The 26619-nt window shown below is 46.5% G+C and overlaps 8 protein-coding genes and 1 non-coding gene across 9 annotated transcripts; 4 read left to right on the top strand and 5 right to left on the bottom strand.

The window, feature by feature from the left end:
* The first annotated feature begins 1142 nt into the window (after positions 1-1142).
* On the top strand, positions 1143-4110 carry POJ06DRAFT_49371 (OPT oligopeptide transporter protein-domain-containing protein). Its single transcript, XM_056191123.1, has 3 exons — positions 1143-1235; positions 1282-2191; positions 2250-4110. The coding sequence occupies exons 2-3, from the start codon at positions 1282-1284 to the stop codon at positions 3941-3943; spliced, it is 2604 nt and encodes an 867-aa protein (XP_056045882.1). The 5' UTR covers positions 1143-1235; the 3' UTR covers positions 3944-4110.
* Positions 4111-4277: 167 nt separating this feature from the next.
* POJ06DRAFT_265298 (uncharacterized protein) lies at positions 4278-5015 on the bottom strand (the record flags this gene model as incomplete). Its single annotated transcript, XM_056189066.1, has 1 exon — positions 4278-5015. The coding sequence occupies one exon, from the start codon at positions 5013-5015 to the stop codon at positions 4278-4280; it is 738 nt and encodes a 245-aa protein (XP_056045883.1).
* A 915-nt stretch (positions 5016-5930) lies between these two features.
* Positions 5931-7792, bottom strand: POJ06DRAFT_235403 (HCO3 transporter family-domain-containing protein; the record flags this gene model as incomplete). Its single annotated transcript, XM_056185831.1, has 4 exons — positions 5931-6324; positions 6385-7319; positions 7378-7506; positions 7547-7792. The coding sequence occupies 4 exons, from the start codon at positions 7790-7792 to the stop codon at positions 5931-5933; spliced, it is 1704 nt and encodes a 567-aa protein (XP_056045884.1).
* Positions 7793-8555: 763 nt separating this feature from the next.
* Positions 8556-9867, bottom strand: POJ06DRAFT_273069 (uncharacterized protein). Its single transcript, XM_056189582.1, has 2 exons — positions 9251-9867; positions 8556-9198 (listed from the first exon to the last, which is right to left on the bottom strand). Exons 1-2 carry the CDS (start codon positions 9595-9597, stop codon positions 8907-8909), a joined length of 639 nt encoding a protein of 212 aa, XP_056045885.1. The 5' UTR covers positions 9598-9867; the 3' UTR covers positions 8556-8906.
* A 147-nt stretch (positions 9868-10014) lies between these two features.
* On the bottom strand, positions 10015-11949 carry POJ06DRAFT_244642 (NMT1/THI5 like-domain-containing protein). Its single transcript, XM_056186518.1, has 7 exons — positions 11857-11949; positions 11515-11578; positions 11362-11464; positions 11088-11304; positions 10777-11034; positions 10503-10717; positions 10015-10440 (listed from the first exon to the last, which is right to left on the bottom strand). Exons 2-7 carry the CDS (start codon positions 11547-11549, stop codon positions 10243-10245), a joined length of 1026 nt encoding a protein of 341 aa, XP_056045886.1. The 5' UTR covers positions 11550-11578; positions 11857-11949; the 3' UTR covers positions 10015-10242.
* A 2276-nt stretch (positions 11950-14225) lies between these two features.
* On the top strand, positions 14226-14738 carry POJ06DRAFT_265302 (uncharacterized protein; the record flags this gene model as incomplete). Its single annotated transcript, XM_056189067.1, has 1 exon — positions 14226-14738. The coding sequence occupies one exon, from the start codon at positions 14226-14228 to the stop codon at positions 14736-14738; it is 513 nt and encodes a 170-aa protein (XP_056045887.1).
* A 7732-nt stretch (positions 14739-22470) lies between these two features.
* POJ06DRAFT_265303 (uncharacterized protein) lies at positions 22471-23015 on the bottom strand (the record flags this gene model as incomplete). The annotated part of the gene is made up of 2 exons (XM_056189068.1): positions 22471-22950; positions 23004-23015. The coding sequence occupies 2 exons, from the start codon at positions 23013-23015 to the stop codon at positions 22471-22473; spliced, it is 492 nt and encodes a 163-aa protein (XP_056045888.1).
* A 1144-nt stretch (positions 23016-24159) lies between these two features.
* On the top strand, positions 24160-26253 carry POJ06DRAFT_244654 (uncharacterized protein). Its single transcript, XM_056186519.1, has 3 exons — positions 24160-24332; positions 24383-24968; positions 25018-26253. The coding sequence occupies exons 1-3, from the start codon at positions 24210-24212 to the stop codon at positions 25845-25847; spliced, it is 1539 nt and encodes a 512-aa protein (XP_056045889.1). The 5' UTR covers positions 24160-24209; the 3' UTR covers positions 25848-26253.
* Positions 26254-26423: 170 nt separating this feature from the next.
* On the top strand, positions 26424-26497 carry POJ06DRAFT_t10. Its single transcript has one exon. It is a non-coding gene; the product is annotated as a tRNA-Val (tRNA).
* The last annotated feature ends 122 nt before the right edge of the window (positions 26498-26619 follow it).

Here is a 26619-nt window from a genome sequence, read left to right on the forward strand (position 1 = left end):
TCGACAGTTTAACGGCTATTACGCAAATAAACCTGGTCTTGATCTGAAGTAGAGCAATTTAATTCCTGCCCTTGTAAATTGAGTTCGTTATCGCTAAATGCCGAACTTGTGTTTTCATATAGGGTTTCCCTTGCCAGATAAGATCGAACGTCTCAACCCAGGACAAGCCAGTCGTGAGTACTCAAACTCCATAGTTCGTTAGACGTTATTAACAGGGCCTCAGTCCCGTGATGTGCACACTATCCTCTCTGCGCGTAGTAACGGCAGGTACCGGTGGCGGGCAGGGACCGCCGGATTTGTAACGACAAGCATTCAATTATACTTGAGTGGCTGGCGTCGTGGATATGCAATCATCCGCGACTGCTCGAGATACTGGCAAGGTTCACGTTGCCAAGCAGCAGTACTCCGAAGGAGATCGATTGGTTTCGCTCACTGTCCACGATAACATAACCGGGATCACTGAATTCTGGTAGTTTCCATGTTTAAGTTGCAAGAACCTGCTAATAGAAGAGTTAAACGATGACAGTGGTACTCTGCTGGTTTCCAAGGGATACAGATGCAAAAAAAACATTACGGCCGAACCAACGGACGATTGCTGCCAGCTCGAGCGTGGCGTCATGGACCGGGCAGGACTTATGCAAGCGCGCCGCCCGTCTGAAACTTAACTTGGCCTATCGCACACTCAAGATATGAGGCGATAGGCCCGAAATATTTTGTAACTTTCTACGGTTGGTAGCTCGACAAGGAAATAGCACGAGCTCAGGCGGATCTAGCACGAGCTCGAACTCGACTACCTGAGACAAGCTGAACCTGGAGCTCGAGTTCGGTCAGAATGGCGATATGGGTCGGTTCACTTGGCGAGGCAGTTGGTAAGCTTGCAAATCTCGTATTGTGGCGAATGCTTGCCTATCACGTTCTTTCACTAACTTTTTGTATCTATTCGAAAATAGGTCAGCTAGCTCGTAGGTTTCTTACAATTGGGACTCTTGGCAGCTGGATCAACCGCTTGTTGCACGTTAACTCTCTTGCCGGCACTCCGGAATTTTGAAGCACGACAATTGACCTGACCCAATTGCCGGCCGCTACCAGAGCTGCGTACGAGCTAGTGGCTCTCGCTATCAGATATCAGCAACCCCTTATATATATGTCCCTGCTCGATCTGTCGATTTTGACAGCTCCCGTCTCTGTAGTTGCGCCATCGTGCAATATTTGGCACCTGCTCCGCCATTTTCAAGGTATGTCCGCTGTTCTGTATACCTGACATATTCTAATCATTTGCAGATGTCGGAATATGACGAGAACTACGAGCTCAAGGCTCCCGTTACTGCCACGTCGAATGAAGAAGTTGAGACAAGTTCCTACGACAACAGTTTGGACGAGAAGAAAAATGTTGTTGACGTCGTCGCACAGCACATGCACGATGTCGAGGTCATTATTGATCGAATGCGCGAGGCCGGTGATATGGACGATATCTTGGCTGAGGGCGGCGCCGATTTCTTTGCGGACAAAGTGCAGAGTATAAGCCAGAAAGAGGCAATTGAGATCCTTCAATATTCCTACGAATACCATGTTACCGATATAAACTTTCCCGCCGGTACGCTCTCCAGAATAAAGCAGTTGCTGAAGGGCGAAGAAGTGTATGGAAAAGGACCAGTTTTTTACGACCTTGACCTACGCCTTGAGGCCGCACTGATGAAGTATCATTCACCTTACCCCGAAGTTCGGTCCGTGTGCTCTCCCACAGATGATCCTACCATTCCAGTCGAGACCTTTCGTGCGTACGTAATTGGCATCTTCTGGGTTGCTGTCGGCGGCTTCATCAACCAGCTTATTTATTTCCGACAGCCCCATTTCACCCTCACGTCCCAAGTTATCCAGTTGCTACTTCTTCCATGTGGTCAATTTCTTGCCAAGGTTGTGCCTCACCGTAAGATTCGGATATGGAAGTGGAGCATCGATCTGAATCCTGGACCGTGGACATTCAAGGAGCAGATGTTTGCTACGATTATCACCAATGTCGGTGCCCAGAACTCCGTATGGGGTCAGTATGCTCCAGTCATCCGAGAGAAGATTTTCTACAACCAGACGTGGGCCACATATGACTTCAGCATTCTCATTAATATCATCTGCCAATTCTTTGGCTTTGGTATGGCTGGCGTCCTACGACGATGGTGTGTGTATCCAAGCAAAGGTTAGTAGGAGAATTCGATTACGTTTACTCTTGTATTTGACTGATGACGTTTTCAAAGCCGTCTGGCCCACAATGCTGCCGACTCTTCAGCTCAATCGCACGCTGCTTACCCCCGAGACGAAGAGGACGATCAATGGATGGAAGATTAGCAAGTATCGTCTCTTTAACATCCTCCTCGCTTTCTCGTTTGTCTACTTCTTTATTCCGGATTTTCTTTTCACCGCTCTCAGTACTTTCAACTGGATGACATGGATCGCGCCTAACAATAAGAACCTCGCCTTCGTTACTGGCTCCAAAATTGGCGCCGGATTCAATCCCATTGCTAGTTTTGATTGGTCGGTTCTCAACTATGCTTCCCCTATGGTCGTTCCATTCTTTACCTACGCGAATCGGTATGCTGGTATGGTCGTGGCGGCAATTGTGTTGCTAATTCTGTACTACACCAATTTCCAGTACACTGCCTACATGCCGCCAAACACCAGTGATATCTTTGATCGCTATGGAGAGGATTACAACCTCACGCGTGTCCTTAGCAATGGTCTCTTCGATCTGGAACAGTACAAGGAGTACTCTCCTCCTTACGTTACAGCCGGCTACTACATGTACTTGTGCGCTTCCTTTGCCATATACACGCTGGCGTTCGTTTATATTCTTCTCAACGAGTGGCGCACTTTTAGAGACGCAATTGTTGGCCTATACAATGGCTTGAGGAATCGCAAGGTGTCGACTTATGCCCAGTACAAGGATTCATTGTCGGTCATGATGAGAGAATACCAGGAGGTTCCGGATTGGTGGTTTCTTATTATCCTGGCAGTCTCATTTGTTGTTGCTTGTGTTGTGATGAAGTGCTACCCCACAACGATGCCAGTCTGGGCGACTGTTGTCATTATTATCGTCGCTATTGTCATTACAATTCCCGTCATGCTCTTGTACTCCTACACCGGTTTCTTCATGAGCACAAATATGTTGGGAACTATTATTGGAGGCTACATGATTCCAGGGAACGGCGTTGCATGTGTATTCACTCGTGCGTTGGGATTTTGTGTTGAAGACCAAGCGGAGACTTACGTGGGAGACCAGAAGTTAGCTCATTACGCGAAACTGCCGCCTCGTGCTGTCTTCCGTGGGCAGTTCATTGGGACGGTTGTGCAGGTTTTTGTCACTGCGGGCGCGATGGAGCTTGCTCATACAGTTGAGAACTTCTGCAGCTGGAACCAAGGAGCCAAATTTACTTGCGCATGGTCACACAGTATCTATTCCGGCAGTCTTCTTTTTGGCGTTATTGGTCCCGACCGGACTCTGGACACTCTTTATCCCATGATCAAGTGGTGTTTCTTGATTGGTGCGCTCATGGCGATTCCTTTGTACTTTGCGAGGGAGCGGTATCCGAAGTATCTTCGATCGTTCCATCCCGTCCTATTCCTTGGTGGCTTCACGCTGTTCGGCTCGACTTACAACTTGTCTTATTACACGCCCGGCCTCTATCTTTCAGTTATCATGATGTACTACGTTCGCCGACGCTATCTTGGTTGGTGGTCCAAGTATAACTATATCATCACTAGTGGTTTTACGGCTGGCACCGCGTTCTCGGGTATTCTCATCTTCTTGGCGTTGCAGTACAAGCCAAAGTCGTTGAAATGGTGGGGAACTACGGTGCAGAACGCTGGAGTTGATGGAAAGGGCGTTGCTACTCTGAAGGTTATTCCGGCAGATCTTGGATACTTTGGTGTTCCCTCGGGTACCTGGTCCTAATCTGGCTGGAGTTGACGTATAGTATTTTGTTGTTAAGCATGTAGACAAGATGATTTCCTTTGTAAGATTGTGAATTCCGTCTCCGAATTTTCATATTAACTGCAACCGCACCGATTTCTCTCCATAAAAGCGATAGCAGTTGGTAGTGTTCATTGGAATGCGTGGTGCATAGTGTACGCTGCTTACGAATAGCGGACCAGCTAACTCCCGTTCTACGGATAGGTAAATAGACACAATGTATAAGACGTGCTAAAACCTCATTCAATGCACCCTGTGATTCAGAACAAAAAAAGGACGATCACCTCGTTCCTTCGTGAACTGCTCAACAGTCCGGTCAATAATTCTGAGACTCACTTAACTGCCCTTGTGGCAGTTCCGCTACTAACTCTATGACCGCATTGCACTTGTGATGCCATTTTTGGACCTCTTCCACTGGAACCAATGTAGCATCACCGATAGTACTGAGCACCTCGGCCCGGGAACATTTGGCCACCTCCACGAATCCGTATCTTTGATATGTCTCCAGTAAACCTGTCTGATTCTCCCTGACCATTCCCCGCACTCTTACGCTTCGGGGTTTCTCCGAAACCTCGACTGGGAACATTGTTTCCGTGTAGGAGTATACCCGCTCCATAGCGGCTCTGAAAAGCACAGCGGCGATGCCCAACCCTCGATGATCAGGAGCAGTGTACAAGTTGTACAGCTGCCACCGTGTTTCGTGGACAGTTGTAATTTCTGGACCCCTGAACAGGACCTCGAAATCCTCCCGAGATATTGGGCCCTTCAATGTCAAGGCACCAACCCATTCGGCATCTAGCGGCTGCACAACCCGGTCGTCGGCAGTGGTGTTCGGTGCAAGACATATAAAGATCTCGACGTTTGGTTCTGTTAAACGCTCCATCCAGTTGAAGTCTGAAAAGAGCGATTCGATGTTGAAGCTAGAAAAGTACACCTCCGGTGTCTGGTTCAGGGCAGATAGGCGAACAGCTTTGTATTTTTGGGCCAGTGCAGGTAGGTCAGGTGATGACTTGGGGATTTGAAATATAGTGTAACGACGACGAGGATTTGCCATAGTCAGCAATAATCCTCTGGTGTAACAACTAGAAGCTATGGAGAACACTGACGGCCTCGATGCGGCCTTGCTTTATATGACGGCTGTGCGCCACGAAACCGGGTAGGTAACACTTCCCAAAAGCGTGTATCCGGGGATTTTCAGCCGCCCGGGGTTACGGAGAAGCATTGCCATGACAGCCGAAATAGGTCAAGACACCTGCAGTAGAACTCTGGTGACGAGACGCAGAGACCCGTGCTTGGAGAGTTAGTTGCTGTAACTGCAACCGCGGCTGAATTGTGCGGCTTGTTGTTTCCGAGCGGCGCTCCCTGACTTCTTACTCCCAAGAAACGTCAATTTAAGGTTATTGCTTGGAACTCTGTGGCCAAGCCTGTTCTCGGACCTAATATGTTAATACCATGTCCTGCCCGCCCAACCGCACAAGGCTGCTATAGAGCCAGCATAATGTTTGGATAATGGTGCATGCAATGACCATGGTACACACAGGAATCAATAATATCCCTTTGTGCTGTTTAGTCCGCGTACCAGACATACTGCCGCAATGACAGCAGGAATAATCTTCTTTTGGTGGACCCGGCACCGAACCAGCAGTTGGCACCGACCAGGCGACCTAGTGATTATTAGAGTATATTTGGGACATTAGTCGACTGATTTGCGAAGTCTCGATTGGGCCACGTGTTGATTTGCGCAGTCTCGATTACGCCACGTATTGATGTGCAGAAGGAATCTGATAATATTTGCTCACCTAGAGTTTCCGTCGGCAGTTTAATAAATTTCTTTATCTGCCATGCAGCTAAGGATAGAGGAATGATCGGAAAACGGACAAAACTTGAGCGACACGATTGACAGATCTGAAACTCTGTATCAAGATATATGTATAATAGTAGTATGGGTCTGCAGGGTTACATGAAAATCCTATACTTCCTTTGACACGCACTTGCTCGACGTCTGTACAATTCCGACTCCTTCGATATCTTGGTCGATATCCCCATTTTGCAATTGAGTCACTCTTTCCTCGTCGACCATGTCCTCTGGAGTCCCATCGCGACTTGCCCACTGATCGACGTACCGCAATATCTCTTTCCTCCAGACCCGTCTCATTATTGTCAACCGCAGAGGGATTAATGCAATGATTAGCACGGGGAATGCGGGTCCAGCTTTTGTGAGTGTGACAACAAAGATGCCTGCGGTGATCAAGACTTGGAAAATAGTATAAAGATGGATAGGCCAATAGCCTGTAATACCTTCCGGAAGCCCCGGAAGTTCAGACGAAGGGGTGAGGAGATAAAAGACTCTAAAGAGAATAGGACTATTTCAACAGTTAGTTACGGGCTAAGACAAATCACCACAGAAAAAAATGGCAACTAACTTCAGAGAAAGGCTCTGCTCCCCCATGAATAAAAACAGTCCAGCCAGTACGCTAGTTGGTGTCAGTCCTAGCACGTGCATCAAGGGAGGGCTAACGAAGCACATTATGCCGCCTGCATGCAGAAAGTGACTCCAACGCTGCTCGTAAACAGTGTCATATTCATCGGGCTCAGACTTTTCTTCTTCACTGACAGCATGACTTGGTGTTTTTTTAATCTCACGGTGCAGGAGACTTTGCGAATGTAACGGCGCTTGTGGAAGCAGACCATTCGCAGGTGGGATCCCTAAGATACCGCACATCGCGATAGTAGTTCCCAGCAGAAAAATATCCCAAGCAGGGCCGCCTGGCTTCCGAGTTCCGAAACGTTTCTCGGTGCATATGACACTGCTGATCTCGTGATCAAAAAAGAATAGGATAGTGATAATACAACCTGGTATGATTGCTGCGAAAGCCCAGCTCACCGGAAGGTGCCAGAACTGAACGAAAAAGATTGTTCTTTCCGGATTCGTTGGGCGAAATGACGAGCTTATGTATAGTGTGTCTCTATCTAACGTCGCAAGTTCACCTGCGTGGGGCAGCCCTATAAATATGATAATGCTGATAGCGGCGGCATATTCAGAAAGTCCCATACGGATGTATCGATGAAAGAGGGGTTTCCACCTTTCTGCTGTCGAAAGGAAAATGGCAACCAGAAGTGTTCCAACAGTGCCAATTATCGCGTAGAGAAAGGATGCAAAAGAAGCTTGACTGTGAACGCGTTGCAATTCCTGGATTGCTTTGTGGAAGTAAATCACGCTGTTCAGCAATGAGAATATTTCCGTGGTGAAAGTCGTGACGTAGCGCATTGTCCAATTATGGGCGTTAAATATTGCTAGTAGATAGTGCATCCACGCAGCGTGAATCAGCGACCATGCCATGAAGGGCAGAAAGGGGATCTATTCAACATGATTTAGCGACCATGACCAAGAACTGGATAGCTATAGGAAATCATACCCCGAATGACGATTCGCATAGTGAATACAAGTTTTCCGCCAATATACAAAAAGGACCGGTAACGCCAAGGATAGTAAGAGGTTGGGCGGACGCTCTATCAGACAGTCCTCTATTAGCTGCAATTTGATACTGCGATTTTTTTCAACATGTCATACAATGAAAATATTACCCCGCAGAGGCCCGTGCTAAATATGACCTCGATTGTCCCCCAAGTACGATCTGTCAAAACATAAAGATCGTTCGCGAACGTAAGTCCTGGCAATAAGTTTGAGAAGAATACAAACACTGCACTTGCAACAATCAACTGGTTGAAGGTTGTCCAATCTGAAACGTATCGTTGACTCAAATGACGAAAATCTTGCCGTAGGAGACGGAACGGTCGAAGAGGTTTGTCCTCTGGCTGCATCTCACTCATTTTCGACTCATATCTGCGCGGCTTGTCCCGAAAGTTGAAAGCAATCGTATATAAAGTGCATTCACTCGCTCTCTCCTAGACAACGCATATCAGATCCGTCACTAGCTAGATGGGAGACTGCGCGTCCGCGTTCCGTGATAGTTCTATTAGTCCCAAAGACGAGTAGAATGGACCCCACGAGCACTTAAAGTTTCGAGTTTTAACTCATCATCGGCCTCGAGACTTCCACGACCACATTGCTAAATGTTCTAAGTACTATCGTTCGTACAACAATTAGACGGGATACTGGATGCTAAACTAGGGCTGTTGCGAATACGAATATCGGCGGTTTTTCCCAATATTCGTATTCGATATTCGACTCTTGAAAGGCATTCGAATAATATTCGATATTCGTATTCGACAAATAAGGTTTAGGTCGAATAATATCGGCTCGAATATTCGTATTCGATCGAATATCGGTCCAAATCACGTGATATTAATTAAATAAGTTAGATCATTTCCTATTACAGGCTAGTTTAGGGTTAGGGTCAGGATTAGGGCTTCTCGCAGCTTGAAATCCCACTGTATTCATTTCTCTACGGTTGATTATGTAATACTATGTCGAATATCGAATATCGATATTCGATTCGATGGTCGAAGAATGCTTCGAATAATATTCGATATTCGTATTCGACGCCGGGGGATTGGCCGATATCGTATCCGACGCCGATAATCGGTCGAATAATATTCGTCTATTCGAATATCGTCAACAGCCCTATGCTAAACTCTACTATCTGCTACTTCGTTTTGTCTTCTGGTTGGTGGGCGATCTTTACTATTTTGTTACTTATCGTCCATATGACATAATTGTGCATCGCCCACGGTTGAACTTCGGTTCAGACCATGTGCAACGCTCGTATCAAGCTTTCGTTGAGGGGCCTCGCATTTGTGAAATCTTATCCCCCACGTCAATCCTTCACAAACGGTAACAAGAATTGCAGGAGACAGCTATAAACCTATCAATGATCTCGATTCTTCAGCCCCTCTCATAATACGTTTTCTATAGCTTTACTCTTTGCGACCGGCTCTCCTTGGAGGCGACCCTAACTTGCAGGTTCCAAAATGCAGTAATCGTTTAGAATTCCTTAATCCATTCCAACCGGAAATCTTCAAAGAAAACAGACACGCCATCCACCTTGCTTGGGGAACAAGCCATGACTCCAATCTGAAAGTTCTGAATTTCCAAATCATGGAAAAAGCCCTTAATCTCTCGCATCATCGTGGCTGTGGAGTCCTTGCCGCCAAAAGAAAATACAAGGTCATCTTTCTTTCTCTGCGCATATATCCTGACTGGTTGGCTGGACAGTTCGAGGGAGGCAGGAGGGGCCAAGATAGACCAATCTGAGTACTTCTGAGTCGCTACTACGCTGATTGGATTATTAGCTAACACAAATATATCAGCTGTTCGTAGCCACCTACCTAACATAATTGCATTCATTTTCCCGCTCTACACCTGCTTTGATCCATTTGTCGCCGTCAGGTGTGGTGAAGTAAAGAAAGAGCGTTCCTTGGTCATACTGCTGAATCCACTTCCCCGAAATTAGGACTGATGCCTGGAAATCGTGATGGATATAAGAGTCCGACACTGTCGTCACATAAGCTGGGCCATTGGTGGCATTGTGCCCCGGGAATCTCCACCAGTCAGTGTCCGGCTGTGAAGTCAAGCACAGGCTGTCATCATCCTCTTCGCCGGAGTAAGCAGGTTTCCGATTACCTAACCATTCTGCATATCCATTGGTTCCTTCGAGACCCTGGGCGAATTTCATGGTAGTGTAATTCTATGTGATATGGATAGCGATAAGGAGGATCTGAATGAATGTCAATGGAGTTCTCCGGTGGGGGGGCCTGCTAAACCAGGGTAACCAATTCGTTCTGTGACCAATAATGCCGGCAAGTAGAAGCGGCTGCTCTGCTCTTCTCGTGGCTCAAGTGCTTGTCGACGAAGAAATGCAAATACGATGGTCCAATAGAGTCCAACGAATACGACAATATTGTCGAACAGCGGTCCAATACCGAATCAGTCGGTCCGCTAAGTATGCTCCAGTCGTTCAGCGTCGGCGTATCGCACCTATCTTCAAAAAATAGAGTGACCTCATCCAACTTTCCTATTGCGACTTGCGTGCGCTGAGTAGGTGGCATTGCAAAGACAAATCTAAAAATTTACGGAGTTACATTATTCAATACGTTGAACAGTAGGCGAGTGCAAACAACAAACTTATATTTCCGAAATTATTATCTGATGAAGAAAAAGAAAGTAATTGGAACGACGGATAGGAAGCCTATGCCCTTCCCACATCACATCATAGTACTAGCAACAATAGCCGTCGTATACTGGCCAATTTAGCACATACTGGTGCAGCTCACCAAACCAATCCTAAACAGCATATACGTTGCGTCCGACACCGTGCATTTCACACCGTCGCTGTAACAAGCCGTTGGAAACCGCCTTTAGCAGCAACGTCCTTTTGAAGTTGCACCATTTTCTTCTGGTCGCCGGTGGGATCCGCAGAATCACCCTCAAGCGGCCAGGTGAGGAAAGAATTGGTGTAGTTGGGCTGAAACCCTGCGTCGAGGACACCCAGACGCTTGCCATAGTTGGTCACCTTAGTCTATATGACACAGTTCAATGTTAGAGAGAATCCACAATCAAGCCAATGATTAATGTGCTTACCCAGTCTCTTTTGACGTTCTTCATATCCTTGGAGAAGTACGCGAAGGAACGCTCAAAGATCTTGAGGTTGAGGGGAGTACCCATGACAGGCTTAAAGTCCACATAGTCGGCCCACGCTTGGGTCGGATTGGCCAACACATAGTCAGTCGCTTTCTTGCAAGCGCGGAGGAACTTCGTGACTTTCTCTGGGTTTTCGGCAAGGAACTTCTCATTACCTTAAAAAGAATTTATCAGCGACAGTGATCTGGAGACAGAGACTTGACGGTCGACATACCGATGTATAAGATACTGCAGAAGCAGCAGCACCCCAACTCGGCCAGCTCATCAATCCTGAGCATCTGAACATCGGTCTTCGGACGGCCCTGGCTGGTAAGCCACTCCTCAAGCTCAACCATTTGGACGTTCTCCAAGCCAATGCCGGCGTCAATCTCGCCCTTGATGATGGCTTTGGAGACGTTCATTCCGCAGCGGACGGCCGTGTACTCGTCTGGCGTCATGCCGTAGTGGGAAGTGAGCTCGTCGATTTGAATCTCTGCAACTTATCAGCATGGAGATATGTGACAAGAATGCCAAAGTTTTGCTTACTCCCGAATTCACCCACATAGCCGATCTTCTTCCCCTTCAAAGAACGAAAGTCTGTCGTGATCCCGCTGTCCTTGAGGTATACAACGCCGGTGAAGGGTTCGTCGAGAAGGGATCCGATGGATTGAATGGGGAAGTTACGGGCTTTGGCCGCAAGAGTGTGGATCATGGCTTTGAAGCCGAGGTCCACCTTCCCGCTTCCAATGATTTCGGTGACATCCTACAGCCAGGGTCAGCAACCAGGATATTGAAGATTGGTTCGGAGACAAGAACATACGCTAGGGTCATTTGGCTCAAGAAGAGCAACTTTGATACCCTCTTCTGCGAAGTATCCCTTGGCCTGAGCTAAGTACAGGGGAGCATGGTAAGGGGTTGCGTGCCTGCAACAGAGTCAGTACTAACGGAGACCAGTAACGACCGACAATTCTACCAATTGGTCAGGAATGTAATCTTATCAGTAGACATCTCGATCACGATAACTTAGAGGAACGAAGCTGTAGGGGGTTAGTGGTTTTAGAACTCGTCAAAACACAAAAAGGGGGGCAAGCATGTCCTTTCGCTGGCATTATCCAGATCAAGTTCGTAATGGTATAATCTCAGCATTATCAGTCGCAGCTACTCGTAGACCCTCCACATCTAATGCAGGAGAGTCTCCGGGTAGAACAACTGATAAAGCACCCATCATGCTCGAAGTAAGTTACCTTGATCTCTGTGATAGCTCCATTGCGAGAGGCTGCGATGCTTCCGTCTCAATAATTGTTCCAAGATGTACCTAATTGCGTTATTACTCGTAGGACGTCTGAAGTCTGTCGAACGAATACTTTTCCAGTGAAGAAGTAAATTTGGAGTCAAGGGGGGAATGGGCGCATATTTGTATGGTACCTGCCGGGGATCGGCGGCACACGCTCTCATTGAACTCTAATAATGACATTACTTTTATTCTTATTGGCTGGAGCTTGCCCTCTCAAACGCCTTCCACCCTATAACAATCATCCCTGAGTTTCTTCATCTAATCATCTTTTATTATTATTTTGAAATTAAGACCAAATAATAATGCATAACGAACATTTAGTGCATGGCTCTTATATGTCATGATCGGCTGCGGCATTAATGACAATACCGCCAACACGATTGAGCATTTTGAGTTTATCGGTTACCTGTGGTCCGGTGCGAAAGCTGACAACAACTCTCATGGTCGGATATCCACCCAGCAAGAATTGAACTGTCAATCGGTTACTAGTCTCTCCTATTAGTCCATCGGATGTCTGATCACTTTCTATAACTGCAATCTTCCGATAGGCTGTCGTCGCTGTTCAATGCTTAGAATCTTCAGCGACTCCGAGCAAACGTGATGGAGAGCTCTTCACTCACACTGTCTCTTTACTAGTAGGCGATCGTTTCTCTCGCTCTGGGATTGACTGCTATCTAAATTGTCCTGCGATGGCATTGCGTCAAACAGTTTGGTCGGCATGAGAGGATTGCGAGAACCCCGTTTCGAAATGGACATCAGTGACGGTACTAATATGGTTGGAGGGATGGATCAGTGGGCCGAAATGTTCTGACGGATGTGATATTTCAACAGTTTGTCTCACGTGAACACTTGGCTCGGTGATACACGAGAATTACAGGAAATAATGCGCTGGATTGTCTAATCTCTGTCATGTTTGAGCCACTTAATACAAATCGCATCCGCTCGCAACCATTTCGAGAAAGAAACTGGACGTATATTTGCACGTCCATTTGACTGGGAATAGCTGACTTCAGCGTTTCAGAGCGAAGTTACGCACCACTAAGAAGACAAACAACGAACCAACAACCACAAAGAACTCAATATAATAGTTTTCGGTTACCAACACCTATTAAGTTTATATCGGTCTACCAAAAACAAGTACCGTGCATTGGGAGAGACTATACAAGTGTAGTAATCCTGACGTCGACCTCCTTTCTTCTCCCGACTGGACATTGACACGTCGCCAACTTCCTTCGAAATCTCGTCAAGACCAGTAGCTGAGGTGATGATCACGTCTGCTTCGGCTTGATCAAGACCCACAGGTGTGTCTCTACGTTCGAGGTACATCGTAATTGGGATCATGAGGGGTTTAACAACCTAGATTGTGACAGGCCAGATACAGCCGGCATAGAAACGAGGCTGGTCTTTGGTTTCGAACTGTCAGAGGAAGAATAGGGGTAACAATACAAAGCACATGCTGATGAAGGCGAGAGAGATACAGCGTGTGACATGAGGACGTCTAGTTCCCGTCTGCGGACTCGGAAAGGTAATGCGTGCCAGTCACCTTGTACGGTATACCGCTTCATGCGCCATTATTCATTGTTACACACGCACGCGAACCGCGATTCGCGATCTCGTTCCGTCAGTTTTTATGGCTTCCAAGATACCGTTGTCTTCCAAAATTAGCATTGTAGTCTTGAACCGCTCAGCTTTCGATTGTCGTATTTGTGAGCTAACAGTCTGCAAAGGTCTGTATGAGTTCGGCGTGATGCGCAATTAGTAAGCAAGGCGAGTTCCCGCCGCTCGCTGGACATATATTGGAGCGCGATGGCTGACGACTGCGTGGTGTAGATCTGGTACCTCCCTGATTGCCGAGTGCACAAACATGAGGATAGTGTACGATTTCAACAAGCACATTAATTCATAACTACAAGATTCACAATAAATAAATTCACTCAGCTTCAATGTGCTGATAAAAGCGCCAACTTGGTGGACACGTAGAGATTTTGCCGATATCATATCGAGTCCTGGGCTCCAAACCAAAAACGACTGAGCAAAAGCCCCTTCAAGGTCACGTGAGTCGTATCCTTCTACGAGGATAATTACTGTACCCACGAACCTTTCGTCTACTGCCACTAACCAAATCAGATTCGAGTTGTGACGGACTAAGGTCGTCTTCTACACCCGTGCACGCTACTCCCTTCTTGCGAGTTTACTTTACCCTATCGCCGAGTAGCGTGCGCTGACTGAGTCTTGTCTCCTTGCCAGTTATGCTGCCATCCAAATCAGATCTCGAGGGTGTCAAAACGTTGGGTCTGGTGCCGTCTAACACAAGAGGAAATGGTTCCCTGCTGCGGCTGATATGACCCCGAACAATGCTACCTCCGTCAACCAGTTCATGCCACCGGACGATGAGCCAGAAATCTGTGCACGTGGGAGGATACGACTCCATTCCGGACGATGCTAGCCCTGGTCTTGTGTTCTTGAAGGAATTTATACCGGTCCTGGACAGTCTGGACGAGAATGCCTCAATTGCGCCGTTTGTTTTGCCAGAAACCCGCCTCATCATTAACGACAACGTCACCAGCGTTGACTCCTTTACGACAATGGTTCGTGTTCGTAGCAGCAAGTTGAGCTCCTTTTACCACAAAGTAAAGCGTGCTTGGGATCTGGAAGTGCCGGCGGCGGCAATTGAGGGGAGAAGCGGTGGCAGACGTACAGTGTTTTTCGAATCGGTGAGTGTCACCGTATTCAAAGACGATCCCGAACAACTGCCGGTCGAAGTACCGGAGTTCAACATCATCGAGGTGGAGCCGACCGCATCAGATCATGGCAAATTCGTGGCCGTTGAACTCAGATCTTATCTGGATCCAAAGCCTGTCTTCGAACGCCGTCTGCAATTGCAATCCAACGAGAAAGAATAGCATGATAACGACGGCCATTTCCAGCTTTGATTCCCACGATTGTCCAGTTCATGGCCATTGTTTTTGGCAGGATTATGTCTCAGGCAAGAAAATATTACGCAGGTTTGACGTGTGGAAATGTGTTCCAGTTTATTGTAGATTCGATCTAGAATATTGATACTTGGAAGTGTGTTCCAGTTTATATGTAGATTCGATCTAGAATATTGATCCTTGTTGAGAGAGTCGTGATAAGAGTCAACGATAAGCAAAAACTTCAGGTAGTTTGAACGTATCTGCCTAATTGGGTGACCACTCTATGGAACAATGCGTGTTCATGGTTTCCCATAAACTTCATGTCACCGTGCCACGAATGATATCCTTTCTGACGTTGAGCTTTCCAGCATTGAGTCATTTCCTTCACCGAACCTGGTTCAGTCTCAAACGTCGCAGTTCCATGCTTCACATAATGGCTTTGATAGCTGTAACCTACTCCATATCTCTTCCATTAGCTGGGCGGATCGTTCTCTCTGTGAATGAATTTTCAGAGTCACGCCGTGACAAGCCGGTAGGATTGCCATGTACCTCCCCTGACTGGCGACTCTTGACCGGTAGCCGGTGATATCTAGAGGCCACCGGTGGCAAACGGTGCTAAGACTACGCAATTTGCCCTTTGCCGTGTCCGACCTCGGACCAGCCAGTGCCTAGTAACGACAAGGGTAAGTCCGTCATGTTACTCCTCCGTCGCGTTCCGAGGCCATAATCGCCAGGAGCACCTATGTTGCCTCGTCATCAGAATAACTCAGCTCGCACTTTCACGTCGGCTATCTCTCTGCGCCACTAATTAGGCACCATGACGTTAAGCCAGATCGGAGTCTTCAGCAGCAATCCATTTGGACCGCTTAAAGTAGACAATGACACCTGCTTTGGCAAAGTCGCGACTGTAGGTCTGGTGACTAACCGCCTGCAAAATAGGACCACGCGCAAGATACTCACCTCAACCCTTTTGTAAGTTCCTCCCAAGCAATTTATGCAAAACTTTCAGCTAATGTACTGTCTTATAGACCATTTTCAATGGGAGATTTTGTTGGCGGGGAAGTTCCGACAAATCTGGCGGAAATCACACCTGGAGATTGCATCTCCCCGCATATTTAAAGCGGCAATTAACATAGTAGCTCCACTCCCGTTCATTCCCTCCGTCAGGACTGGTTCTAAGACAGTGTTTGTTCTGCCATGATGGAAACTGCCATGGTGCATGTCAAGGAGAAGTATAAAGTTCAACGGGTCTAAGTGTGGCCGGCTTGCGAACCTGGCTCTATTAAGCGTCTGGTCATTTCTTCCCTTTCGATCCTTTTGCTTTTTATAATTTTTAGTATATTTTTTAATTCATTTCAATTTATTAACTATTACTTTTTTTGGAGAATTTTATTTGCTTTTTATTAGAGGATATGTAGTATAATTGTCTAGGTAATAGATGTACGTTAAGTCATGATTGTAATTAATGCAAGAACTTAAAACGAAGTAAATTAGATAAGAAGCTGTCCAGAAAGGGAACAATAAGCGGAACAATTAAACCGCCCAATTTCCTATATTTTCCTGATGCCGGTCTGGAAGGGGTATGTGGGGTAGAAGCAGGACCTACACTGAAAGGCATTACTAGTCGCACGCCTGACAAGAATATCGGGACTGCTGCACTTCGCAGTCGTCACTCGAGCCGGCAAAGTCTAAACTTTAAGCTGCGCTAACAACAGATTTCCGGAGACAACCCAGACCAAAACGGAAACCTTAACGAATTCCTCGATTCGGACGAGCCCGACGCCACAAGACAACATACGGCGACAAGGCTGCCGAGGCTCGAACGTAGCGGAAAGGCAAAAGCAAAAGAAAAACAAGGAACACGATAGCAATAATCATGTAGCGGCGGATGGGTCAAGTCAACTCTGAAAAACATTTGTGCAGCTCAGGGGTACTCAAGCACGGCGACCTTATTTCGTCCAGACTCTGGCCGCTGCGTGATCTGTTACTTGGGAGGTACGACAATATTGTGTGGGAAACCGTCGTACCCGACCCACAGTCTGGTTAACAAAATATATTCGCGCGTATTAAAAGTCCTAAAAAATCAGGCATATTTTTCTTTAACTCACAGCTGGGTTATAAATAGTGCTCACTCTTCAAGTGCCTGTATGGGGAGTAATAAAATGATTGTTCTCCTTCAAATAATCGCCTGCGCGCTGCGGGCTTATTCTGGTAGCCTAGCACAATGGGGCTGCAGAGGATTTTTGTTTTCTGTCGAGAAAATGCTAGTAAACTTACTATGGGAAACGCTGCTGTTACAGACTCTAACAAATCTACTATGGCAAACGACGTTTTGCCAAATGTAGCCTAGTGTCGCTGTTACTTGCTACTTGTCACCTGGCCAGGGTATGGCGGAAATAAGGTCGCCCTACTCAAGCCGCACGTCAGGATCGACTGTTCCCGGCATTTATCCACAGGCAAAATTGTGTTGACATATGCTACAAATGTCTAAAATGCAAACATCATTATATCGCTATGATAACACCAACTATGAATTAACTGTGGATCTATTAAGTATACATGAAGAGCTTTTCTCATTAGATAAAGTAGCAGAGACACGATGTGTTGATGAGTAGGCACCTTCTAATTTATATATAGATATTGTTAATGTCCTTGGAACTGCATTCGCTGCAACATTGGTACCGTATCTCATAACACCTATGAAATTTGACGAAATCTGCTCTATCAAGCAATATCTAACAATGAGTGATTACCCATTGGATCTGAAAGCGAATTTGAGATCGCTGGATAAGAGAGTATTAAATGTGAAATTTTGAGAAGAACAAATGTGGTCGAGAATTAAAGCTGGAGTCGGACTTGACACTATTGTACTTACAGAAACAGTAAGTACAAAATTAAAAAAAGAATCAAAGAAAAGAACTCAGAAACAAGAAAACTAAAGACAGAAGCCGCTTCTGCGTTCTAAGTCCTTTGATTTATTTCCTTCCACGTTATTTGCTTCCTTCCCAGAGTTGGGCAAGAGTAGCAACAATTTACGTATAAAAAGAAACAATCACCCAGTAAAGACATTCCCAGCCTCAGTCTCCTCAAAAGCTTCCATTGTGTGATCCCTGAAATTTTCAGCCAGGTTCTGTTCCCAGAGTATGTACTGGAGCGACAAAAGTGTGTCATGGCCATCTTTTGTTCTGCTCACTGTTGTTAACAATCAAGTTCATATGAGAATGTATTGATTGCGCGTGGAGATGAAAGTATGATGGGACAACGGGAAATGATATAAATCATATAATCGATAGATATCCATGACTCATGACTAGAATATCCAGTCTCGGAGTTCCAGCATTTGCATTCTCTCCTTCCTGAGCCCATATGATCTATATACAGACGCGATCAACACCTTTCAACAAGCGAGGTCGCCTGTTTTCCGCAAATCGAACTGCCCCGCTGGGTATGCGCGAACACAGTCGGATATAGTTTTGTCAGCGGCACCCTGGTGTGAGGATCAAGGTGTGTTCGTACTATACGTTACGCTAGCAGGATGGCTTGCAACAATATATTTTAGGATATCAACTATGCCGGGAAGTGGGTATAAACCCTTCCTTATATACACTTCTCGGCATCTAAATTTACAGCAAAAACTTTTAGCCGCGGACTAAGCCGGGCGCACGAAAACTAACGAACAACTAACTCATATGTACACTTACATCATCCTGCAAGAAGAAACAAAAGAACGCCGAAATCCTGCCGTGTCCTCGGAAAGATCACGGAGCAAAGATTTTGCGGTTGTGACGTCAGACGCCGTCTGCGGCTCATGACGTCACCCTTCGAAGTACCAGACACTCAGGAAGGATTCCTGACACCTGGTCTCTCTCGACGATACTGAATCGCACAACTTCCGACTCTGGTCGAGCCTCCCTATACCAGCAGTGTCTTGCCGGTGGGCGTCGAGGGGTATTACAGAGTCAGCATAAACCCTGAACCCTAAGCACATAGGACAAGATGAGATGCCATGTGGGCGAGGAGGACCGTATAGGTTTGATACGCACCCATGGCCGAGATGTTGATCCATGCCGAAGGAATTATCAAGCACACTCGCCGACCTTAAAACGTGTGATGCCCTTGCCAACATTGACGACCTCACCAGCAACGTCCGATCCGAGGACAAGAGGCATTTGATCCAGCAGGATATCATGTCGACCATATCAACTTTCGATGTACACGACAGCTCTGTAGGGGTGATTATGTTTACAGATTGCGGTTGCCGCAGGCACAGATTGACAGCATAATACGCGGCCTATTTCCGATTTGTTCTCTAGCTGTATTTATCTTAGTCCTGCCGATGTTACCCGGACCCAGTAGGGAGCATAGTTTGTTTAATGGTGTTGCTTTGTCTCTTTCCTCTTCTCTTTCTTCTTTGTCGATACTACATATAATAAAGGTAGTTCTAGCTGTCGATCCGCAATTTTCCTTATCGTAGGATCCTGACACTGTTTGCATGATTCCTCTTGTAATGAGTTCGCAGAGCCTCCTTGGATTGCACGCATCTGTGCGTGAGCGCTCTTTCGCATATTAGACACTTAAACCCATCTTTAACAGGAATTCCATTGATAGCAGTCGACCGTAGTCTAAATGCGTCCACCGGGTAGTCTTTCGATTGCTGCGCGTATTCGTCGTCAGAGTCATCCATCGCTTGTTCAGTCAGCTCATCCTAGATAAATACGGATGTGACCTGAGCTTATATGACTGCATGGTGGCCCGCAATGTCTTTCTGTCTTGAATACTAAGCTTGTGGACTTTTGTGAGATGGTGGTCATCATAGACTGATCCACAATATGATTGCCGCTTGCAGATGATAACATTCCACGCAGGATCAAAACTCGTACCCATTCCGTCGAGTGACGTGCAGTCTGGCCCTGTTAGTGCACGCACTTAGGTTTACAACAAAGAGTATGTCGCAAGATCGGACCTGCTGTATCCGTTTCGGTAGTTGTCAACCCAGTAACGGTCTGTCTGACTTCTGGGTCACCTGCCGGATGCAACTCCGCTGATTCGATTCCTTTACAAGCCCGCTTGGATGTGACGCTTTAACCCGCTAACCGTAGAAAACTCATTGTCACATTTTGAGCAGACAAAACCATTACTCTTGCCCACTGATCAAAGAATACGCAACTCCCTTAAAGTCGAAGGTCGACGTTTCCCTGTGCCTACTAGAAATATATTTGGTCAACTTAGCCTTTCTCTCAAAAGCTGCATGGCCATATTTCGAGCAAAACTTCTGAATCCATATTCTCAACCTAAAATAAAAGCTGAGCTTTAACGTGGTTTACGAGAATGCGTCGCGGTTGCGGACAAAATCGAGCAAAGGGGAAATTTTAAACGTTAAGGGCCAATGGGCAGTTCAGCTTAGCTTGACAGATAGGAAACTGAACTGTTGGGAGCGAATAAAAAGCTTAAATCCATTTGAGTTTATCAATATTATTACCAACTGACTTGGTCCTTGACTTGTATTAGACCATTCCCAACATTCAAAGCGCTCATATAAATCGGAACCACACAAACAAATCACATACAACTTCGCCAAAAATCATTACGGCCACATAGGGAATATATTTCAATCGTTCGTCCGCAGTTTGCGGCAGTCCACAGTCCACACGCAATCATTCGAACCATTCAAAGCTCTCATATAAATCTGAACTCCCCAAACACTTATATATTTGATCACCTATAACTTCTGTCTCTATCCAAAACTTGTTACAGCCTCCGGCTGAATATATTTCCATATACTGTCCCGCTGTTCGCACGTACGTTATCTTAAAGTAATTATACCCAGAAGGCCACCCGAGACAAATATCGTAGTCGCCGCTGATGTAATGGTCATAGTCGCCGTTGCACTGACTGTCTGTTTTGCAGAAGTCGAGCCTATAATCAATCGATACTGCACGCTTCGCCAGAGTCTCATTATTAGGAATGTTCCGGTGAAATTTGAGCCGAAGCTTTCCGTCCTTAGTTATGTCCGGTAACACACCCGCCGCTGAAACGGCTTAGGTGAATAGAATGACCATAATCGCCCAGGTCTGAAGGTTTAGAGCTTTCATGTGTAAACTGATTATTGAGGAAACGTCTGATATAGTCACTGGCAATTCTCTGATCAACAGTTAACTGATACACTATGCCTTCGAACTCGAACGTATAGATGATGTCTGGGACATATACTTCCTCCTTCGATGCCACTCCTATCGTTCTTCCCTTGGACAGATGACCTAAGAAAACAGGATAGGGCATATAATATTAACGCCTTGCGGTCGTTGAAATATGATGAACTTAAGAAAGCGGAACTGAGAAGGTACCAAGAAGGGCTTGCTAAACACTTGACTAGTTAATTACTTATATACCTAAGAAGAAACTGGCATGTGTCTGTACCGATATCATAGAAGGTGATCACGCGATCGAGTTAGCATAATCAGCAAACCCAGGTGCGGTATTTACGACCGTCGTGTCCCGCAATATCCTAGGGTGTCTCACTCTCGGAATATATCCTCATTACACATTTACTCTTGCTTAAGACCGAGTCTCGGCCTCTAAGACAGTCTCCAGGCCGGAAATGGAAGACGCTAACCGAGATAAACAAATGCACCGCAATACCCGGCGCCCAAGTTCCACGCCAATTCCCAGATATCCAACTTTACTGGTGAAAACGTAGAGAGAGATTGAGTCGAGACCAATAAGATAGTAACTACCCGAAAATGGAACCCTAAACATGTGAACCGCAATATCCGGAGCCTCATTCCCATCCAGAATCCCAGACGTTGCTACGATAAACTGATCGTGTGTGCTACCCCCCGCTTGTACACGTGTGGTGTAAACTCTGTCACCTACCTCGCAATCAACTTGTAGAATAATGTTGAAACTTGACGCTACTTCACACAACAGAAAGACACAGTACTGGAGACGGACAGTACTGCACCGCCATGGAGAATTACAGAGTAGACATCGACAACATTGCTCGGCACAGAATACGAGTAAAGTTGGTCGAGACTGTGCAGGTGAAATAGATAGGAGCCTGTTTTGGAGGAAAAGGGGTACCGCGGCGTCCAAGGGCCTCATGTTAGAAATCACGCGGGTTAAGCCTGATGAAGTATATTCTCAGAAACATTCCCGAAATGGACTAGCACCTGGCGCAATGCCGGCTCAGACATGTCGACAGATAGCTACCGACGACCGACGACGAATGATGCAATCTTTTGGTTAACTTATTACCTTTTGAAGATCATAATTCGTATACAGTGTTGTATCATGTAGAACGCCGAATCCGTGGACCGTGGTTCGACTGACGGATGCTGACAACATCGATGGACTCACTTTTAGACGAACTTTAACGCAACAAGCAGACCAGCTCGTACCACGGGCCGGGTAGACATGGCCAGACAATTTGTCTCAATGCTTGTTCAAGCCTGGACAACAACAGAGCCAAGACGGAAGAACGGACATACGGAAAGAAGCAGTGACCGAGCATTTTCACCAGCACCGGCGGTTCAATAAGTAGATCACTAGTCAGCCGTCACAACGGAGCCAGCCCGCCAGTCCGTATCCGATAAGGCACGTCGCCTGCAGCCCCAAGTAAATTAGACTTCATACAGAGCTCGAGATAGAAGATATTACAACCATCACTAATATGAAATGTACCGTTCAGCTGGACTAGAAATGCCTTCTTGAGCTTATGAGTCTATAAGACCGTCGTATAATCGTTAAAATCGATCCGGCGATCCATACATATGAACCCGTATGCAAACACGGCACTCAATACGCAGAGAACACCCAGCCAAGTAGTGGTGGTTGCAAAACCTGGGATGTAACGGGGGGCATCCTTATCAGGCCATAGCCAGGACGAGTAGATAGACGAGGCATTGCCGATCGAGTTAATCAGCGCAATGGCGACCGCCCTCTTAGATGCTGGTTGAGGGATGACATCGGAAATCCAGGTTTTCACCAGCGGTGAACAGCCGTAGATCGTGCCGAATGCGAAGATGGTGAGGACGTATTGTGCTATCCTGTCTCCCGTTGTTGTGACCGCAATGAACAGAATGGTGCCAATTGCGGACAGGGCACAGATGAACGGCCACTTGGTCTTGTACTTGTCTGCGTGCCAGCAGCTCAGGACAACGTAGACAAGAGCGGCCATGTATGTAGGCCGGAATTGTGTGATCTAACGAGTGTTAAGCGACTACCATTCTCACGGATTGAGTCGAAGGGACTTACATTGGCCCTCATGTCCTTTCCAGCCAAAGCTCTTTACGAGAGTCGGGATAAAGTACTGCATCGTCTGGGCTCCGGTAACCAGTACAAAAAGCAGGCATTGCGCCCAGACTCTCCAGTCCCTGACAGTCATCTTAAACACGGTCCAGTGAGAAATAACATTCTGGAAAAAATAAGCGAAGCCAGATCCGCGACCACGAAAATCCTGACACACAACGTACATATCAAGAGCCATCGCATTTCGTGACGGTATGTGAAGCCGAATTGCGTGAATGGCACAAGGACCTGCCAGCCATCCCAGAGGATACACTCGACATTGTCGCATTACAGTCACAGCTTATATTGCGACTGTGGCACGCGATGGCGCAAATCATACTGTATCGCCCTTTGTTGCATCACCTCGCCCGAGATGTACAAGACCCGAAATTTAGCATCTGTGGTTATGAATATAGCTCAGCTTGCGTGCGAGCAGCCATGCAGGCAGTTGGGCTGATTGAAGCGTTTCAAAAGAACAGCATTCTGCACGAAGCATACTACCTCATCGTTTACATTCTTGGATATGCAGCCCATATTTTGGCGTTCTTTTGTGACTTCCTCTTCCCGGAGGGCGACGATCACCGAGAGCACTGTTGCTGCTTTGAAGGTAGACCGAAGAATGAAGTTTCGTATGGGGAGCCGGAATTTGCTACTCCGGGTCGTGCATTTGGACTTAGAGTTTCAGGAATAGTCTGAATCCGTTAAACGAATTCTAGCCTTAGTAAGATATTCTGTCGACTATGTTCTTTTGCTTTAATGTGCAAAAGTCCTTGAAGCCGGCTCTAATGTCACCTATCCGATGTCTTTGTGAAAATTGAGAGATCTGGCTGTTGGCCACAATCAGTGATCAGACATTTCATGCGGAAATTGGATTATAGGCGTAAGTACGTACAGACGGTTGTTGAAAGGCGACCCATTCACCGGAGGAATTTAGCCTAGGATCGTGTCAGATGCGTTCTGTTCTTGTCTCCTAAGGTAAAAGTAAAGTTAATAAGGTTTTCACCTAATGGACTAGCTCAAAAGGCACTCTGAATCTTTGCCGTCATGGGTCTTGTGTAATTCACGTGAGTACTAGAGTGACGCTACGCACTCGCTCCTAATCATGACGTTAATCTAAGCAAGACACGAGATCACTACATCCACTTATTCCGTTTACCACAAACCATACAGACAATGGAATATCTTGATCCGCTGCAAATCGAGTCCTTACAGCAATTTATCCTAATTACAAGTTGGCCCGAAAATGATATCGAGGGCGCGATTCAAATGTTGACGGTGTGTCAATGGAATGTGGAGGTAACGTCGTCCCTCCTCATCATCCACGGCATGAAGCTAATAAGAAATAGCTGGCATTAACACGATATTTTGACGAGGGCCCATTACGGCCGAATCCCAATGGTCCGCCTCCACGACCACCAACTCCTCCGCCGATAATAGCACCCCGACTACCGACGCCAACCCCGCGTACCATCGCGCCCCGGCCGTCGTTCCTGACAAGTGCAATCACTGCAATAATCTTGTTCCCACTTTCTGTCGCCTCGAAACTGGCACACAGCGCATACCACATATTCGCGATGCTATTCCCGTTCCTACCTCGACTCACCGGGCTATACCCCGCTAATCTCGGTGCAGCGAGATCAGAACGACGGTCGATTAATCCTCGTGACACGGCGGCGAGATTTATCCGGGATTTCGAAGAAGAGGTCGGCCAGAGCGACGTGTTGCCTTTTTTTGAAGGCGGATATACGCAGGCGCTTGATCAGGCGAAGCGGGAACTCCGGTTTTTGATTGTGTTGCTGCAAAGTGATGAGCATGATGACACCGCAAAGTTCAATAAGGAGGTATTAGCAAATCCAGATGTTGCGAAGTTTTTAAAAGAGCATGACATTATTTTATGGGGTGGCAACGTACGAGAGTCAGAGGCATATCAAGGTTGGTTTTTGTCTTTTGACTTTGCTGTGTTATCTGTTAATAGGTTTAGTTGCAAACGCGCTGTCATGCACATTGTATCCTTTCCTAGGAGTAATCGCGCACACACCTGCGTCGACAAGTCATCCGTCGGCGATGTCGATTCACGCGCGGTTGCAGGGTTTCATGTCCTCGTCATCTTTGCTTGCAAACTTGAATACAGCTATATCCCGACACGAGCCGACACTTGCCCGTATCCGTGCAGAGCGATCTGAACAGGAGGCGGCGCGTGAGCTAAGGGCAGCGCAGGACTCGGCGTATGAGGCGTCATTGGCAGCTGACCGTGAGCGCGAGCGACTGCGTGAAGAACAGGCACGAATCGAGCGAGAACGCGTTGCGGAACAAGAGCGCATCGAACAGGAAAAACGAGATTTAGAGGAGCGAAAAGAAGCATATAAGAAATGGCGGGCTGGACAGATAAAATCCCAGATGGTGCAGTTTGCTGGTTCACCACCTGCCGGCGTTAAGATCGCGCGAATCAGCATCCGACTGACGTCAGGGGACAGAATCGTTACTCGCTTTCTGGCAGATATGCAGTCCGTTGAGGATGTCTATGCGTTCGTAGAGTGCTATGACTTACTGCATCCATCAGCCGACCCGAGTACACCACAATTATTTGAACAGTCAACTACATCAGCATCACCGACCGAGGGAGCCGTTACTGAGAAACCAGTTAATTATGCACACACCTACAAATTTAAGCTAGTGTCCCCAATGCCACGCTTCGTCTTACCAGTTGACACCGAAAAATTAATACGCGATGAGAATACATTGTGGCCAAATGGCAACTTGATTGTTGAGGAAATCGAGGAATATGATGAGGATGAGGAGATTGATTCATGATCTTGTGATAGGGCATTTATATTAGGGCCTTACTGAAAATTTAGCTAGACTACTTTTGTCAGGTCTTATCTGGCTGCGCGGAAATAGACGGTCGTGTGTCACGATAACATGGACAGGTTCTGTGGCTCGATCAAGCATTCCTTATCATCTTGCGCGATATTGGCCACCTCCAAGCGTAGGAAACTTTCCCATTTCGTGCATAGCCATCTATTCGTATTCTTTACGACTATTATCGAGAGAAAATCGAGGCTATGTGTAACTGCAAGGACAGTCTCAGAAAATAGAACGTAACATGCTTGGTTTTTCTCTGAAATCACAATTCCATATACTGTGTGCATTTTTTTGGATCTGAATTTATATTATTGTAAGTTATATGCAAAATAATGAAATAAAATATTTATAATACCATTTTTTGATCATTATCATCAATTGATATTATATAACTTAAAAATGTTCACTGCAACATAGTTATGCCTTAACAAGTTGAGTTAAGTCTGGTATAATTTGTAAGTTACAAGGTTAGGGTTTAAACGAATTGGGTACCGCTGTCCCAAATCATCCTTGTTTGAATATAATGGTTCGATGGTCTAGTTGGTCATGGCATCTGCTTAACACGCAGAACGTCCCCAGTTCGATCCTGGGTCGAATCAGGCGTTATTTGTTTTTGTTCCAGGGAGTTTTGGACTCGTAAATTTGCAATATTTTATTCACTGCCTAGAGGATCGCGGCGGTTTTTCTACCGATTAAAGTGGTCTCGCAACCATTTTTACAT

The sequence above is a fragment of the Lipomyces tetrasporus genome (genome assembly GCF_029532465.1).
Source record: "Lipomyces tetrasporus strain NRRL Y-64009 chromosome Unknown POJ06scaffold_2, whole genome shotgun sequence".
In the NCBI taxonomy this organism is placed as follows: Eukaryota; Fungi; Ascomycota; class Lipomycetes; order Lipomycetales; family Lipomycetaceae; genus Lipomyces; species Lipomyces tetrasporus.